The 16,248-nt window shown below is 41.3% G+C and overlaps 2 protein-coding genes across 3 annotated transcripts in view; both read left to right on the top strand.

Moving 5' to 3' along the window:
* Positions 1 to 10,009, top strand: part of LOC143282563 (uncharacterized) — a 43,150-nt gene extending 33,141 nt beyond the window's left edge. The window contains exon 8 of the mRNA XM_076588252.1: positions 9,843 to 10,009. Coding sequence (XP_076444367.1) covers positions 9,843 to 10,009 — 167 coding nt within the window. The remainder of the gene's footprint in view (positions 1 to 9,842) is intronic.
* Positions 1,076 to 16,248, top strand: part of LOC143281889 (uncharacterized) — a 21,879-nt gene continuing 6,706 nt past the window's right edge. The window contains exons 1-5 of one of the 2 annotated variants that reach the window (XM_076587166.1): positions 1,076 to 1,276; positions 1,659 to 1,827; positions 9,811 to 10,046; positions 14,036 to 14,302; positions 14,934 to 16,248. The exon at positions 14,934 to 16,248 is cut by the window's right edge and continues 460 nt beyond it. In XM_076587166.1, coding sequence (XP_076443281.1) covers positions 14,119 to 14,302; positions 14,934 to 16,248 — 1,499 coding nt within the window. In that variant the 5' untranslated portion in view covers positions 1,076 to 1,276; positions 1,659 to 1,827; positions 9,811 to 10,046; positions 14,036 to 14,118. The remainder of the gene's footprint in view (positions 1,277 to 1,658; positions 1,828 to 9,810; positions 10,047 to 14,035; positions 14,303 to 14,933) is intronic. The other variant, XM_076587165.1, reaches the window with a different exon arrangement.

Below are 16,248 nucleotides of genomic sequence, written 5' to 3'. Positions count from 1 at the left end.
TGTTTGTTTAGCACATCAAATGGCAATTAAACAACCACTGTCAGAGTGATTATCTTGATTAAATGATCTGTATGGATTTTGCCTGCGCGTGTGGTGTTCAGTGATTTTGTGAAATAGCTGGCATTTGCATTCAAAGATTTAACAAAATCAATAACTTAATTTCATGAAATTTCCGATAGTCACAGCGAGTACACAAAATAACAAAAACTGAAGAATTTCATGAAATTACCGGTTTCTCATTCTTACTGTAACACACACACAGGCGCGCGCGCGCGCACACACACACACACACACACACCCACACACACACACATACACACACACACACACATATATACATATATATATATACATATATATACAAACACACACACATATGATTATATATATATATATATATATATATATATATATATATATATATATATATATATATATATATATAATGGCCAACACATACATTAATGAGGATTATTTAATCTCATTATCTTATGCACCCATTCTTACCCCGTCCCCTTTCACAAATAATTTTCAATGTTAAAAAGTTAAACTAACCAATGGTCATTTCTTATGATTCTCCCCATTCTTCATGGAAAAGGAAGATACCGAGGCCAGGATCCATCATGACAATAATAATAATAATAATACCTCTCACCTTTCACTCGACCTAGGATTGGTGGTCTGGACGCTAGTCATTTGGATTAAAAGATAAACCGAGGTTCCATGTGAAGCATTCACACAGCGAACGTAAAAGAACCCACGGCAACAAAACGGTTGCCCCTGGCGAAATTCTGCAGAAAATTCCACGTTAATAGTAAAACAAATGAACTTCCGGGTATAAACAGGGGGTGGGGGTTAAGGCGCTGGACTGTAGCGTGTATGAGACAGATAGATCTGTTACGACGAAAGAGTAAAATAATGCAGTGCATCAGCAAGACACGGCGAGCTTGTAACAGTGACTGTTTAGCCGGGTCCGTGTAGCAAGCCACGTACGCACCTCCACCCTCCCTCCTCCTTTCCACACACACACAGTGACATGCGTTGCCAATGTTATCTTGCAAACAATGCGAACTGCCGATTGGACACACAGCAATGTTTGCTTCCGCGTGACAGCGACGTGTGTTCGAGAAAACTGCGCTGTATGATTGCATGTGGCTAAAAGGTGATAGTCGATCTTTTCGATAGTGATAAATTAAACTGGGCCCTGCGCCGCGCAAAATTTGGTGGAAATGATGGAATCCTGCCCCTGACTGATCTGTGATGATTGTCCTGTGAGGTAAGGCAATGTTTCCTGTACCACGGACAACATTTTTGTTTGTTTTGTTTGCTAATATTTATTGACAGGTTTGGGGGGTTGGGCCACCGGTGGTTCTGTGTTCGTTTCCATGTTCTTGTTTAACTGTGTGCAGAAATGACTCGAAGCTGTGTGCATTTGTCTTAATTAAAAGAATACACATTGTTTTGTTGTTGTTGTTTTCGGGGGATGTGGTGGCCAGATGTGAACAAACCACGTAAATGTTTCCATCCTAATTTTATACACGTGTTCGCATGCTCGCATTCAGGAAACCGCCATTTTGCAGATACACTATATTCCGATACATAAAAAACAAGCAAGTAAACAAGCATCGAATGAATAAATGAAATACTTTTTTTTTCAGATCTGCATTCACCTAATACAGAATGGAATAAACGGACGGATTTTCTTGGACCAAGCGAGCGGGAGTCGGGCAGAATGACCCAGTGTCCTTTCGAAACAAACACAACGTGCACACAACGATAGCAACCTTGTACCGATCATTGTGACCAACTGCCGCTCCCACGGCCTCGGTTTGCTCCATCTGCTCTTTATACCCATCTGTCCATTCAATGATCAGTGTCTGTCTTTCTCTCTCAGTTCATGTGTATGTTCATTTTTTTTCATGTCGCTTTCTTTGTCTTCCCTTTGTCAAACATATATACATACACACACGCGCGCGCGCGCACACATACACACACACACACATACACACATACACAGACACACACGCGCACACACACAAACACATACACAGACACACACGCGCACAAACACACACACACGCGCGCGCAATGTGAACAGGCTCATTTCCTTATCCAAGGTCAAACTGTTGGTTGGTAATCAACCGATCAGAATGAGTTGTTGGCTAGCTTGTACTGAAGGCAAAAATTGCTGCTGTACGTTCCGTCCTCATTTACTTAATCGTTGATTTGCATGCTGACCATTCAGGTGTGTTCAGGGTGTAGGTCCCGTCACACAGTTTCAGTTCCAGGTTCAGTGCGACACCAAAGCATGGGGACAAATCCATTCAGATAACAGAAGAAAAAAAAAGGGAAGCTGCGTACACAGGCCAAGCACGTCATACAATAGTACGTCCCGTAAAGTTGATAACGAATGAGTGTTTCAATGGGAAATATCGACGTGGTTGCCACAAGCTAATCGTCTCACAAAGCTCAGTTGTTGCCGATAACGTTGGCAAACACTCCATGCTCGATGCTCGACAAAGCTTATCAGTTTTATCGGTGGCCTTCACCTTGGTTTATAACTTTGACTGCAAACACTGCGCATTCAGCAGTCTTTTTCTGTTTCCTTTGTGAAATCACATATTTCTGTGTGTGTGTGTGTGTGTGTGTGTGTGTGTGTGTGCAGCTCATTTAAAAGAGGGTTTTGCTGCTTTTTCATTCACGTTGTAGAAAACCAATATTTTTGTACGCGCGTTGGTCAATGTATGCATTTGCTGCTGCATACGTTAACATTGGTTCTAAGTATTGAATAGCTTCCAAAGCCAACTGGGATCATTTTGTGTTCAACTTTCGCAATGATCTGATAATTGCCATTACCCCTTTTTTCCTTTTCTACACATTTCAGACCAGCCAATGCACAAACATAATTTTGTGGTAAAAATCATTCCCGAGTACTTATACATGTTTGTGACCCTTACTTCCGAACTGCCGTACGACTATATTTCATGCCTGGAAAGATGCCCTCCTTTACGAAAAATTATGTTATTGGTTTTATCTAAATTGACAGTTAATCGCAGTTTATCGGCTTCTTGTTTCAAAACATTAAGCAGGTTTTGCAGTCCAATCACTGTGTCAGAAAGCAGTATTACATCATCTGCAAATAATAAAAATACTTCAAGTCCCCTGGTAACATTTGTATTCCATGTTTACCTTTGTTAGACAGTTCAGTTGTCAGCTCATTGATGAAAAAAAGAAAACATTTGGGGGCTCAAAAGGCATCCTTGCTTCACTCCCCTTGAACAATCAGAATACTCAGAATACACATAATTTCCACGAACGTATGCCAACACTTGAGTCATAAATTCCTCTCAAGGCCATAAACAACTTTCCATTCACCTCACTCTTTCTCAAAACATTCCACGATATATTTCTGTTTACCCAATCGAAGGCTTTTTTTTAATCAAAAAATGCAACATATAATTTATCTTTTTAAAGAAATTTTGGCACCATAGCATACAGAGTAAAAATGTGGTCAACTGTATATTTCTGTTTACCCAATCGAAGGCTTTTTTTTAATCAACAAATGCAACACATAATTTATCTTTTTCAAGAAATTTTGGCACCATAGCATACAGAGTAAAAATGTGGTCAACTGTACTGTGTACAACCCAGAATCTCGCTTGTTCAATAATTTTTCCCTTCGCTTTCAGCCCGCCCAGTAAGTCTTTTATTTAATATGTATGCGTGTATCTTGCTAACTACACTGGTTAAAGCAACTCCACGATAATTATCTGGATTGTTTGTGTCCCTCTTTTTATGGACTTGATTTTTTTTTTTTTTTTTTTTTTTTTTTTTTTTTTACTCTCCAAAGTCGACTCTTAATTTTTGTAATATGCTCAAATGAGGCAAAAATCATTTTAGCTATAAGTAAATAATTGAATTCGCAAATGTTGTCTGGCTACACTTTTGGGGTTAAAATGCATTTGTGTTTTCTCAACTTTAATGTGACATTGTTGTGTATATGGAAATGTTTGTTCTGGGCATGAAAACTTTTTTTTTTTTTTTTTTAATATCATCACTGATCATTGGATACATTGTTTATTGCCTCAATATGGCAAGGGGGCCTGGGGGGGTTGGGGGGCGTGAAGGGTGTGACCCTGCATTTGTGAGTGTGTATGTGGGTGTGGGAGGGAGTGAGGAGGTCGGGGGGGTTGCAGGGATATGTATTCTGGAAGGCGACGTGGGTGGGTCGGTGTTTGTTCAAAAGTGGAGGTACTGAGCTCAAAATAGATATTCTGGCTGATGAATATCTTCATCGGTCTTTTTCTCTTTTTTTCCTTTTTTTTTTTTCTCCTGTTCTTCTCCCTTGTTTGTTTTTTAACTGTGGATTCCCCCCCCCCCCCCCATTTACTCATGTATAGTTGGAGTGTGTGTGTGTGTGTGTGTGTGTTGTGATTTCAAGAGTCAAAATGTTCTTATGTTAAGTTCCCTCTCCAAAATCAATACTAAAGAAAAATATGAATTAGTTTTCTTAAAAATACTGATGCACATTTTCCCAATCAGAATCATGTAGGTAATAAATCTGACGTTTTTAGTTTTATTTATGTAGTTAATAGTATCATCTACAGACCGTGTGATAGTTGCAATGTTTCCCCGTTTGATATAACTGACTTGATCTTCACTGACAAGTTTATCTATCACATGGCTCATGCGTTCTGCTAGAGGTCTGGCTGATATTTTGTAATTAGAATTTGTCAAAGTTTTAGGTCTCCAGTTACCTAGTTCTTCTCTGTTTAGCTCTTTTCCTTTATGGAACAATGTAATAATGCCTTGCTTTTGTGTATATGAAAGTTCTCGAATGGGAGCCTAACTATGCTGCATAATGTATTAAAAAAAAAAAAAAAAAAAAAAAAAAACTTTAAAAATTCCACAGTGAAACCGTCATTTCCTGGAGCTGAGCCTTTTTTTTTTTCTTTTTCTTTTTTTACGTGTTTGTTCTTTCCTGTGTAGTTATCATGCCTTCACATATAGTAGTATCATTTTTTGCAGGACGTGAAAAGTTTTCATTGTTGACTCACTTGTGTAAACAAAGTGAGTCTATGTTTTAACCCGGTGTTCGGTTGTGTGTGTGTGTGTGTGTGGTAAATTTTAACATTGACATTTTCTCTGCAAATACTTTGTCAGTTGACACCAAATTTTGCATATAAATAGGAAAAATTCAGTTCTTTCCAGTCACCTTGTTTAAAACAATATTGCACCTCTGGGATGGGCACAAAAAAAATAAATAAATAAGAAGCCTAATTATATGCAAACTGCATTTACTGTTATATTTATATGTTTTTTATATTCTCTAAACTTGGCAGTTTGACCTCTTATTCTGACACAACAAGGGGAGTCATTATTATCATTTTTTGTTCAAACAGGAACTTTTTTTGCTAAGCATGGAAGTTTTATTTATTTTGCAAACGTTTTGGTGCAGATAGTAAATAAGTGAAATTACTCTGTAATTAATGCTAGGGGACTTAATTTATCACAAGTGAGTCTTGAAGGCCTTGCCTCTCTTGTTTATAAATATGTTTGTTGCCTCCTCAGTGTTGTCTACAAACATTGCCTGACAAACATAGCTTTGCATTTGAACAGAAAGAAACTTGTTCCTGAAGAATTTCAGTTTGGTCTGTTGTAATACCATCCGTTTCTCTACATAATCTGGTTATTATCTTTTTCTTACCTTTCGCTTTTTCTAGGTTACAAAAATACTTGGCGTTACGTTCTTCTTCTAATTCTTCTATTCACTTGATTCTTGCCCTGACCTGAGCCCCTCTTGCTTGGTGTAAATGCATTAATTCTAACTGCTGTTTTACATTTAAGACGTTCGCTTGAACAGGTCCGCGTTTAATCTGTGTGTTCTATTTTTCCGTAAGCAAGCTAAAGATTTTCCATACTCAATGCAAACATTTCTAATTTCGATCTTGCACAGTTCCCAAGCATCTACCATTGAACTGTCATTTACATTGTCATTACTTAAGATTTTATCTAATACTTAATTCATTTTCTTAATAATCATTTTATCTTTTAAGTAGCTGTTGTTAAATCTCCAGTATCCAGGTCCACGTTGAAAATCACTGGAATTTAATTCTAACACTACCGCCTTGTGCTGGTCAGAGTTTGGAACGGTAAGAGAATTGCAGGAAATACAGTAACTTAACATAGCTTCTGATGTAAAATAATAATCAAGTCGACGTGCAATGAGGGGGTTAAATTTACACCAGCTGTACTCTGATTCTTCTGGGTGGAATCTTCTCCAAATGTCAGACATTTCTAATGTATTGATAAGGTTATTGAACTGTTTAACTTCGTTTTGTTGATGAGGATGACCCGAAATAGTGTCTTGCTCATTGCTGATCACCCAATCGAAGTCACCAAGTAGAAGAAAATTTCCTTCGTAAAACTCATCAAATGTTTTTTTTTAAGTTTTTTTTTTTTTTCAAAAAAAAGCTAACTTATCTGCGGAGTTGTTAGGGGCATATACATTAGCTAGTTTGAAATCGTACTTTTCGTTCCCGACTGAAACAACCAATATCCTGTCTTCTGCTGTTTCTAATGTTACTTTTCCACTGAATTGTTTGGCAGCCAAAATAACTTCTCCCTTTCTTCTGCTGGTCCCTTCATTGTAGAAAAGTTTTCCTCCCCATTGCTTTACCCAAATATCCACATCCTTTTCAGTTATACGTGTCTCTTGTAGACAAACAATATCAAATTGTTGATGCTTTAAGTAATTAAGTGTTGATTTTTTTTTTTTAATTTGTTTTGTAAGCCTCTGGTATTCAAAGAAGAAATGCGAATCTTATCCGCCATTTCCGTTCTGTTTCTTTTAACTTAATAAACTAATAACTCCAGTTGAATACTCCAGTGTAATAAACAAGGACACAAACCAAGATCGCTGTCAGTAAAGCACTGCATAGTTGTCAACCAAAAACAATGCAATCTTAAGGACGTTTCTTGAGACTGTTTCGATCGTCAAGGATTTCCTTTTCATATTATTATTTTTATACCATAAACATACAAGGACAATACTAAAGCAGCTATTCAACAGCAAACAATGCATTTGAATACAGTTTATGATTGTAGTCCATGGTCGAGTCTGAGGTCATTGTAAAGGGGTTCAAAGTTCCGTCTTTAAATCTATTTCATTTGTGTTTGCCTACGTTAAATTGATTAAACTCAGTTTGTAATTTTCCGTGATGAACTCGCTAAAACTGATCAGTTCATGTGACTTAAATTAAGATTATAAATTCATCTTAAATAATCAACACCTCATTTTATACTCATTAGAAAGTAGGTATTGAGCTCTTTGTTTTGCGACCAGTCCAACGTAAATCGGCGATAGTTAAGCTGACCACCCTGAGTGTGCCTCCACAGCAAGTTTGTGTTACGTATTTCTGCACTGTTTTGCTGTAATAACTTTAGTGATTAACTCTTTCCATACGAACGGCAAAAGAGACGACGTTAACAGCGTTTCACCCCAGTTACCATTATCAAAATATTGCAAGCGGAAGGCTCTTATACTGAAGACGTGAATGTTGACAAAGAATACCACAATTCTGACGACGGAAGCTAAAGGTTGGGTCATTCAGACACCCACTGGACATCCGAGGGGTCTGTGTAGAGGAGAAGAGAGGACTGGCCGTACTGAGTGAGTTGAACCATTGAAAGGGCTTCCGCTTTCACATGCATCTGTCTGCACGGGAACCTGCTATCTACTACTGATCCCTCATTCCATTCCTATACCCTTACCCCCTATCCTACCTATCGCTACTGCACTCCACTCCACCCCTACCCTTACACCGACTCCATCACTCCAGCACATTATTATGGTGTATTAATGGAGGTGTGTCCTTACTGCTGTTGGAATTTAAAATAATAAAAAATAAAAAAAAAAGAAAAGAAAAACACCACCTTGAACATTTTTCAATCAACACCTCGTAAAATCATAATGAAAGGTATTCAATTCTACTATATCTATAGGTTGGAATAGTATGTTGTTCTGTCTGTTTTGGGGTGTTTGGTGGTTGTTGTTTTTTTGTTTTTTTTTTACCTGTGCGAAATTCACTGCATTTTCTGCAAACAAACAGTGACTCTGTGTGTGTGTGTGTGTGTGTGTGTGTGTGAAAATACGAGTTATATGGAGACCAGTTCCATGTCATCGATATATACCAGGGGTTTATTTAAGTTCTTCTTGCAAGTCTGTCTATTTGTTTAAGGCTATTGATTTCCCAGCTGCTAACAAGATATTAATTTATCGGACAGTGTTACTGTTAGACATCCGTAGGTCTATAATTGTGTACACCTTTTGCATATGGATTTTTCCATCAAGAAGTAACTTGTAATACTTTCTTTCTTCCTTTCTTTCTTTCTTCACGCCCCCCCCCCCCTCTCTCTCTCTCTCTCTACCTCTCTCTCTCTCTCTCTCTCTCTCTCTCTCTCTCTCTCTCGAAATTTGTTTTGTTTCATTATTTGCTTTCACCATTTCATTCTTGTATTATAATGGTTTGTTACAGAATGAAGGTGTGTTGATACGTTCACCCATGTCATAAGGACCTCGTGGCCATTGACATAAAAGGCTTTTTACTTAAGAGATATAGTTATGTCATAATTAACTCCTATAGTTCTGGTAACCTACAATAATGTTATTATCGCCTCTCATTCATATGGGACTGTGGCTTAACGAATAAACCATCTGAATCTGAATCTGAATCTCTCTCTCCCTGTCTCTTTCTGTATCTGTTTGGCTCTGTCTCACTGTCTCTCTGTCTCTGTTTCTCAATCTCTGTCTCTCTCTCTCACTCCTTCTGTCCTTCTTTCCCTTCTGTTTCTTCCCTCCCCCCCCCACCCCACCCCCTCCAGCTCTCTCTGTCTCTGTCTCTCCCACCCCCTCTGTCCTTCTTTCTCTCTGTGTTTCTCTGTGTCTGTCTCTTTCCGTCTCTAACTCTTCATATCTGTCTCTCTCTCTCTCTCTCTGTTTCTATACTCTGTCTCTGTCTCTCTCTTTCTCTCCCTATCTCTCCGCCTCTTTGTCTGTCTGTCTGTCTGTCTACACACACCTCCCCCCCTCCCCCCCCCCCCCCCCCCCCCCCCCCCACACACACACGCTCGCTGAATGACTGAATGCAGAAGGAAGATATAAGGGGATGGATTGCGCAGAACACAATACAAGCCATGGTTTGATGAAAACTTTCAGCTTTATTTCGCCCCTACCCATTGTAGACTGTTGGGATATGCTGCGGACAGTCTTCGATTTGTTACATGAGGATTAATTTAAAAAAATGCCCTGTGAAAAAAAAAGATGATGATGGTATGGATACGTATATATGCCTATGCTCAGTCACAGACCAAGTCCTAAGCGTTTTACGAATACGAAATGATTTGCACAACAGGCTACCAACGTGGGTAGAGCCGACTGATTCGTTTCATGTCTGTGTCATTCAGTCATATTTCACACATACACACACAGACATACACACACGCGCGCGCGCGCACGCTCGCGCGCGCAACAGAAATGTATCGGGGTTGTTCTTTTTCTTTTCTTTTTTTTGTATAACCGTTTTTTAAACTCCACCATGCAGGCAGCCATACTCCGTTCCCGAGAGTGTGCATGCCGGGTATGTTTTTGTTTCCATAACCCACCAAACACTGACATGGATTAGAGGATCTTTAACGTGCGTATTAGATCTGCGTGCGTACACACACACGATGGGGGTTCAGACTCTAGCACGTCTGCACAAACGTTGACGTGGGAGATCGGAAAAAAAATACCCACCTTAAACCACCAAGGTACTGGCGCCAAAACCGGGGACCGAACACAGGAAACTCGTGCCAGAATCCAGCGCCAAAACCGGGGACCAAATACAGGAAACTCGTGCCAGAATCCAGCGCCAAAACCGGAGACCGAACAAAGGAAACTCGTGCCAAAATCCAGCGCCAAAACCGGGAACCGAACACAGGAAACTCGTGCCAGAATCCAGCGGTCTAACCATTCGACCACCGCACCCGTCATTTACCTTATTACTGTAAGTTTCTTTTTCTTCATCTTTTTTTTCTTTCGAAAAACAAATTCAGTAGGATGAAATGGGAGGCATACTGAGAAGACCTTTGAAATAGGTACTATGTTTAGGTTCCCGCACAGTAGGATGTGACTATATTGTCACAGTGTTCTGAAGGGAATCTGTATCAAGTTTATACAATGTCCCGGCCCGATCCGATCCAAATAATAACAGAAATAACGGTTTCCATTGGGATCAGGTATCTTGACAGTTTGCTGTATGTACTGACGGGAGGTACCCGTAAAGTCGACAGCTCATTGCGTCGACAGCTCATCGCTGTCCTTGTTCTATTTTCATTTTTGAAAAGGTGGATTTTGTCCTCCAATTGTAAATTCTTATTTGTGCTATGTTCACTTTTGGAATGCTGAATGACGACAAACGTCCTTCATTATTGACCACATCCTCTACACAGCATCCTGTATCTATACTTAGACTACATCCTCTAAACTACATCCTGTATCTATACCCTGACTATATCCTCTAAACTACATCCTGTATATCCAGACTACATCCTCTACACAGTATCCTGTATCTATACCCAGACTACACCCTCTACACATCCTGTCCACGCAATGAGCTGTCGACGCAATGACATGGACCCGTACTGACAGTACGAATGACTCCCTGGGCCGTGTGATGTGATCACATCGTAAGGTGCCCGATGTTCTGAAGGGAATACACTCATATGTTATGTACATTAATTTAGATTTTCCTTTCAGCTCCATTAGAGGTCAAAAGATCTTTTTTTTTTCTTTTTTTTTCTTTTCTTTTTTTTTTTTTTAATGATCTAGCAACACAACACTATCTCGCTCTGTAAATGATAGCTATGTAACGAGCAAACTTTGACGCCCGTACACATTATAACGCTTTTGTTGAATGAAGTGTTTGCTTGCCCGTGACGGCCTTACATATTGCCACTTCTATGGAATGAAGTGTTTGCTTCCCCCTGCATTTTTGTTTATTGATGCCGTTCAGTTCCGTGTCAAACACTGAAAGAAACCTGTTCACTGGTGGTATTGTTCAGCTGGCAGGTAAGGTAGGGAGCCCCTATCCTCCTTAATTTCCGTTCCGGTGGTGGTTTGTGAGTGTGTGTGCGTGTTGGGGCTCATGTATGTTTATGTGTATTTGATTGTGCTTTCATATCTGTGAAACTGCATGTTTGTTGCATATCTGTTGTGTGTGTGTGTGTGTGTGTGTGAATGTGTGTCTACATGTTTTACATTTATTTGTTTATTTGCTTATTTATCATCATTATTGTCTTTTTTTTCTTTCTTTTTTTTTTGTGTGTGTGTGTGTGTGCTCTGAGCTGATTTCATCAAGATTTTGCGCCTTATAAGTATTATTATTATTCTTATTATGATTTATTTATCTTTTTTTTTTTTTCTCAAGGCCTGCGTTGGGTTACGCTGCTGGTCAGGCATCTGCTTGGCAGATGTGGTGTAGCGTATATGGATTTGACCTAACGCAGTGACGCCTCCTTGAGCTACTGATACTGATACTGATACTACGTTGACTTAAAGTCGAGCAGAATGAGGAAAAAAAAGTTACTAATTTGCAGCTCTTATCAGCAAATGACTGGATGTGTGTCATTTTCAGAAATAATTGCTTTCCTGAACTGTCACACACACACACACACACACACACACACACACACACACACACACACACACACACACACACACACACACAAACCACCTTTATTACTTTGAGGCGATCGATGGTGTGATGGCTTTGTACCTGTTCTTTTTGGTATTCTTTGACTTCTCTGAGGATTTCCGATTTTCCTAGACGAAGGCCGCTCGTTGTTGTTGCGTTACCAGCAAGTCTGTCAACTCGCTCATTTCCCTTTACACCTGCATGTCCCGGGCAGTATGACCATGTAAGTTTGTTTTTTTTAATCTGAAAGTTGCGCATTGCCTCATGTCACTCTGGGCTTCCCATTCCACTTTCAATTTTCTGTATGAGGTTCATTGAGTCCGTTAGAATCATGGCATATTGGTTTCCGGGCATATGGATAGATGATAGCCACTGGAGGGCATGTGTCACAGCTTCAACTTCCATCGTTAGGCTGGAGGTTGTGACTTTGTAGGCAACATTCTCTTCCCTAATTGTTTTTCCATTTTGTTTCGCAATGAATCCCCGACGGGATTGGCCTTTGGTGACTGAGCCATCTGTGTATATGATGATGTCCTCTTCTTTGCTGTTTTCTTCTATGAGTAGCTTCACTTCTGCATCAATTTTGCCCTCAGGTCATTCCCGACAATGTCTTCCTAGAGTGGGTGAAATGGCTGTGTTGAATAGATGATTGAGGTTTCCGGGGTTTTTCTCCCATTCTTTTGTTTCTTTCAGGTCTTGTAGTCGGCATACTAGCTGGATTGTGTCTTCTGCTTGCCCCATCCATGATCTTCTTCATTCTAGACGGCTGCCTTTTGGTTCCTTGACTGCATCATGCAGTGGGTTTTGAGGATTTTCTAATGCTCTGAAGTAGGTCTTAACCTGTTCTAAATTGTTTCTGGCCTGCACTGAAGGAAAGTCAAGCAGGTATCGCATGGTTTCCGTGGGGCGTATCTTTTGTTGTTCCAAGGATCAGCCTCCTAGCTTCATTTTGAACTCTTTCTAATTTTAGGAGGCTGCTTTGAGACGATGTTGTTAGCCCAGGTCCGTAGTCGATCACACTGAGAACGAGTGATTGATATAGCAGGAAGAGGTGGCGTTGTTCGATACCTTTGGTTGCCATTGCTTTTAAGACTGAAAGACCCTTTTTGCATTTGAGAACAGTATTTTCCGTATGTTTTCTGAAGGTCAGCATCCTGTCGAACTGTATTCCTAGGTGGCGTAGGCATTCAGTTTTCTCGATCTGAATTCCGTCGAATGACACAGGTGGTGGTGATTTGCTGGCGGGTCTGTTGTTGAGGAGGTAAGTCAAATTAGGGAATGCTTAAATGGCAAACTATTTAGCTGACTGTTGTCAATAACATGCAGATGCGATCTGAGCACGCTTTCTAGAAACATGTATGCTGACTTCAGAACAGTTTTATCTCTCTCTGACTAAAGTTTGGGAATCACTTAATGACTCTCTCTCTCTCTCTCGTTCTGTGTGTGTGTGTGTGTGTGTGTGTGTGTGTGTGTGTGTGTGTGTGTGAAGGATGTGGTGGTGGCGTCGATTGGTAATAAGGTAATGTCTTTTGTGTGCTATCATGTTTCTTTTTTTCGGGTTCATTTACTCTCTTTATTAAGTGAGCGCCCGTTTATGCACACACACACACACACACACACACACACACACACACACACACACACACACACACATATATATATAAACGAAGTGTTGCTATCGACGCGTGGTGCTGATAAACGTAGTGGTAATGGTACGTAGCGCTATTGACATGTAGCGTTATTGAGTTCAGTTCAGTCACATTTACTCAAGGAGGCGTCACAGTGTACGGACAAATCCATATACACTACACCTCATCTGCTAAGTTAATGCTTGACCACCAGCGTAACCCAAAGCGCTTGGTCAGGCCTTGAGGAAGAAAATATAAACACAATCATGATTAATAAATATTACATATAAAATGAATTAAAACAAAAAAAATAGAGCTATTGAACATAGCCATGATATAGTTCGCAGCACGATCTGCACATAGCGCTAACTACACGTGGCGCTATCGACACTCTCCCGCACGAGTTCTACCATAGTGTCCTAAATTCAATTGCAACCTTCTGTTTTTTTGTTTTGTTTTGTTGTTGTTGCTTTTTTGCAGTGCTGTGATGTATTGAAATTCCCATTTCTAATCATGCGTATGGCTTGAACGTGAATCCAACATGGAACAAAACAAGACAAACAAAAAAAATGTACGGGAATCAATATCTAATTATGGGCAATTCGTAACAACAAAACAAAACAAACAAAAAATCAGCGTTAAAAAATGCAGATTGCGATCTGTCTGTTTCAGGGAGCCCATTTCACCTCCGCCCCCCAAGAGACGTCATTGTGGTTGATGACGTCATATCTGCCTGCTAATCACAACGTGACGTCATGGCGAGGGCAAGGAGATGGCTGTTTTGCACGCTTCGTTCCTCGACGAGGACCAAGCTTTTTGTGGTGCTGGTTATCGCTGCTGCTGCATTGTATTTGCTTTTCGCCATACAGTTGATTGCTGTTGCGAGACCAGCTGTCCGGCAGATGCCAATGCCAATGCTGACGTCACGTATCAGTCAAGGTGTGCATGATCAGCTTACAGATTTTCTTGTATCGCCATGAATGAGGGCCATGAGGCTCAGGCTGAAAATTTGTGAGTCTGTGCTTGCGACCATGTATGCGGGAGCGAGTGTGCGTGCGCGTGGTCGATTCTATATGGTGCAGTCTGTGTTCTACGACATCGTTTCCCTGGTTTCATCAGGCCACGAAACGTGAAAATGCTTGTCCACATCCTGCAGAGAAATGTAATCAGTTGTCATTTGTATGTATCTCTACTGATGTTTAAGAAGTGATTCGTTTGATCATGCATGGTGAGTAAGTTACCAGCACTTTGAGCCAAGACATCATCATCGTCTTCATCATCATCATCATTATCATTATCATCTGTAGTTGCAGCAGAAACACAACACCACAACCAACACCATCAGAAGAAGACGTAATATTAGAAATAGTAGTAGGTGGTATCAGTAGTAGCAGTAGGAGCAGCACCACTACCAGCAGTAGTAAATGTAGCAGCATAGCTAGCGGTGAACTTCGCCCCGGTGGTGATGAGAGAGTGGTATGTATATTGTGTTCGTGCCAGAAACTTTCATGATGTCACAATATTGTTCGCTTATGTGCCAGATAACCCTGCATACTGTGGTGTGGTGCAGGTGGGCATGATAAATGGATCGTCGCTGATGTCCGGTCCGGACATTGTGAACAAGACCTTCAAGCGCCACCTGGCTGGGGCATCCTGCACGTGGGAGCGGCAGCAGAACCGAGAGAGACGGAACAGTGGTTCACCATGCCAACTTTTGTCAAGGACGCAAAGGGAGAAACTCTTCACGCATGGAAGAAGAACGTGGCCTGTCTGAGAGCCATCGCTGAAGGGGCTGTGCAGATCCTGGAGACAGACTGCTCTGTGCCTTTGACTGAGGCAGTTCACATGATGCAGGCCCAGGACACAAACCACGGCCTCATGTACAACGACACCCCCCTCTTCAACCCCTACGCTCACTTCGGGGCCTGGGGCCTGGCCCCTAGGGCTGCCCTCCAGACCGGGCTGTGGAACAACTCCAGACTGTACTACGCGAGAGACTTCAGCAAAGTCCTCATCCAGCATGCTGTCTCCGATCAGTCCACAGATGCTGTGGTCGTGCTTCAAACCAGAGATGGTCATGGAAATGGTGTAGGGGTGAGGTTCGATCCCTCGTCTCCTCCCGTGTATGTGGGCCAGAGAAGCCTTTCCCCTGTGGTGCCTGGCTGCAGTGTATACCGCCGTGAAGCCTTCTGGGCCCTGGTGGACCCTTGCCTGTCCTCCAGTCCGCACTGCCCGGTCCTCCGGGTGTTGCTTCAGCAAAGACTGCTCTGGGAGCTGGACGCCTTCTCCAGCTACTACCAGATCAGCAGTGCTCTGAATGTACACCGGTCTCGTTCAAATGTGACAACGAATTCGTCAGTAAGTGCCAATCTAACAGAACTGGTTATGTTTCTAAACAGTTGGAAGTGTCCATCAAACCTTTCATTTTACACTTGCTTCAGACACCTAGCTGAGAACCTTGGCAGCAAGGGGTTTATAAAGCAGACTGAGGAGAGGATGATGACCACATGGATAACATTACTTGAGGTACTGGGTGTTGAAGAGGTGGTCAGGGTGAAGTCTATCTGGCGAGGGGTGCGGACAGTCAGCGAAGTCCGGGTGACTTTAGGCTCTGTCCAAACACGACTCGAGCGTGGAGGTTCTGAAGAAAAAAGAATCATGTCACAAATATTCCTTGCCCCTGTTCTGCATTGCTGTAAACGTCACCCCAGCACTGCACGCGCAGTTCCTGACATCAGTCAGTGGGAGACACCTTTGATTGATGACTTGGTTCTCATCGTCGTCTTCAACGACAATAAGTTTTTCTGGCCCACTCTTCCTCTCTTGGAGGCCATACATCGTCCATACTTCAAGCACATCGTTTATTGTGTGTCCAGCATAGACGG

The sequence above is a fragment of the Babylonia areolata genome, chromosome 5 (assembly GCF_041734735.1).
Source record: "Babylonia areolata isolate BAREFJ2019XMU chromosome 5, ASM4173473v1, whole genome shotgun sequence".
Taxonomy (NCBI): Eukaryota; Metazoa; Mollusca; class Gastropoda; order Neogastropoda; family Buccinidae; genus Babylonia; species Babylonia areolata.
The sequence above is the reverse complement of the archived record's forward strand: the minus strand, read 5'-3'. Positions and strand labels throughout refer to the sequence as shown.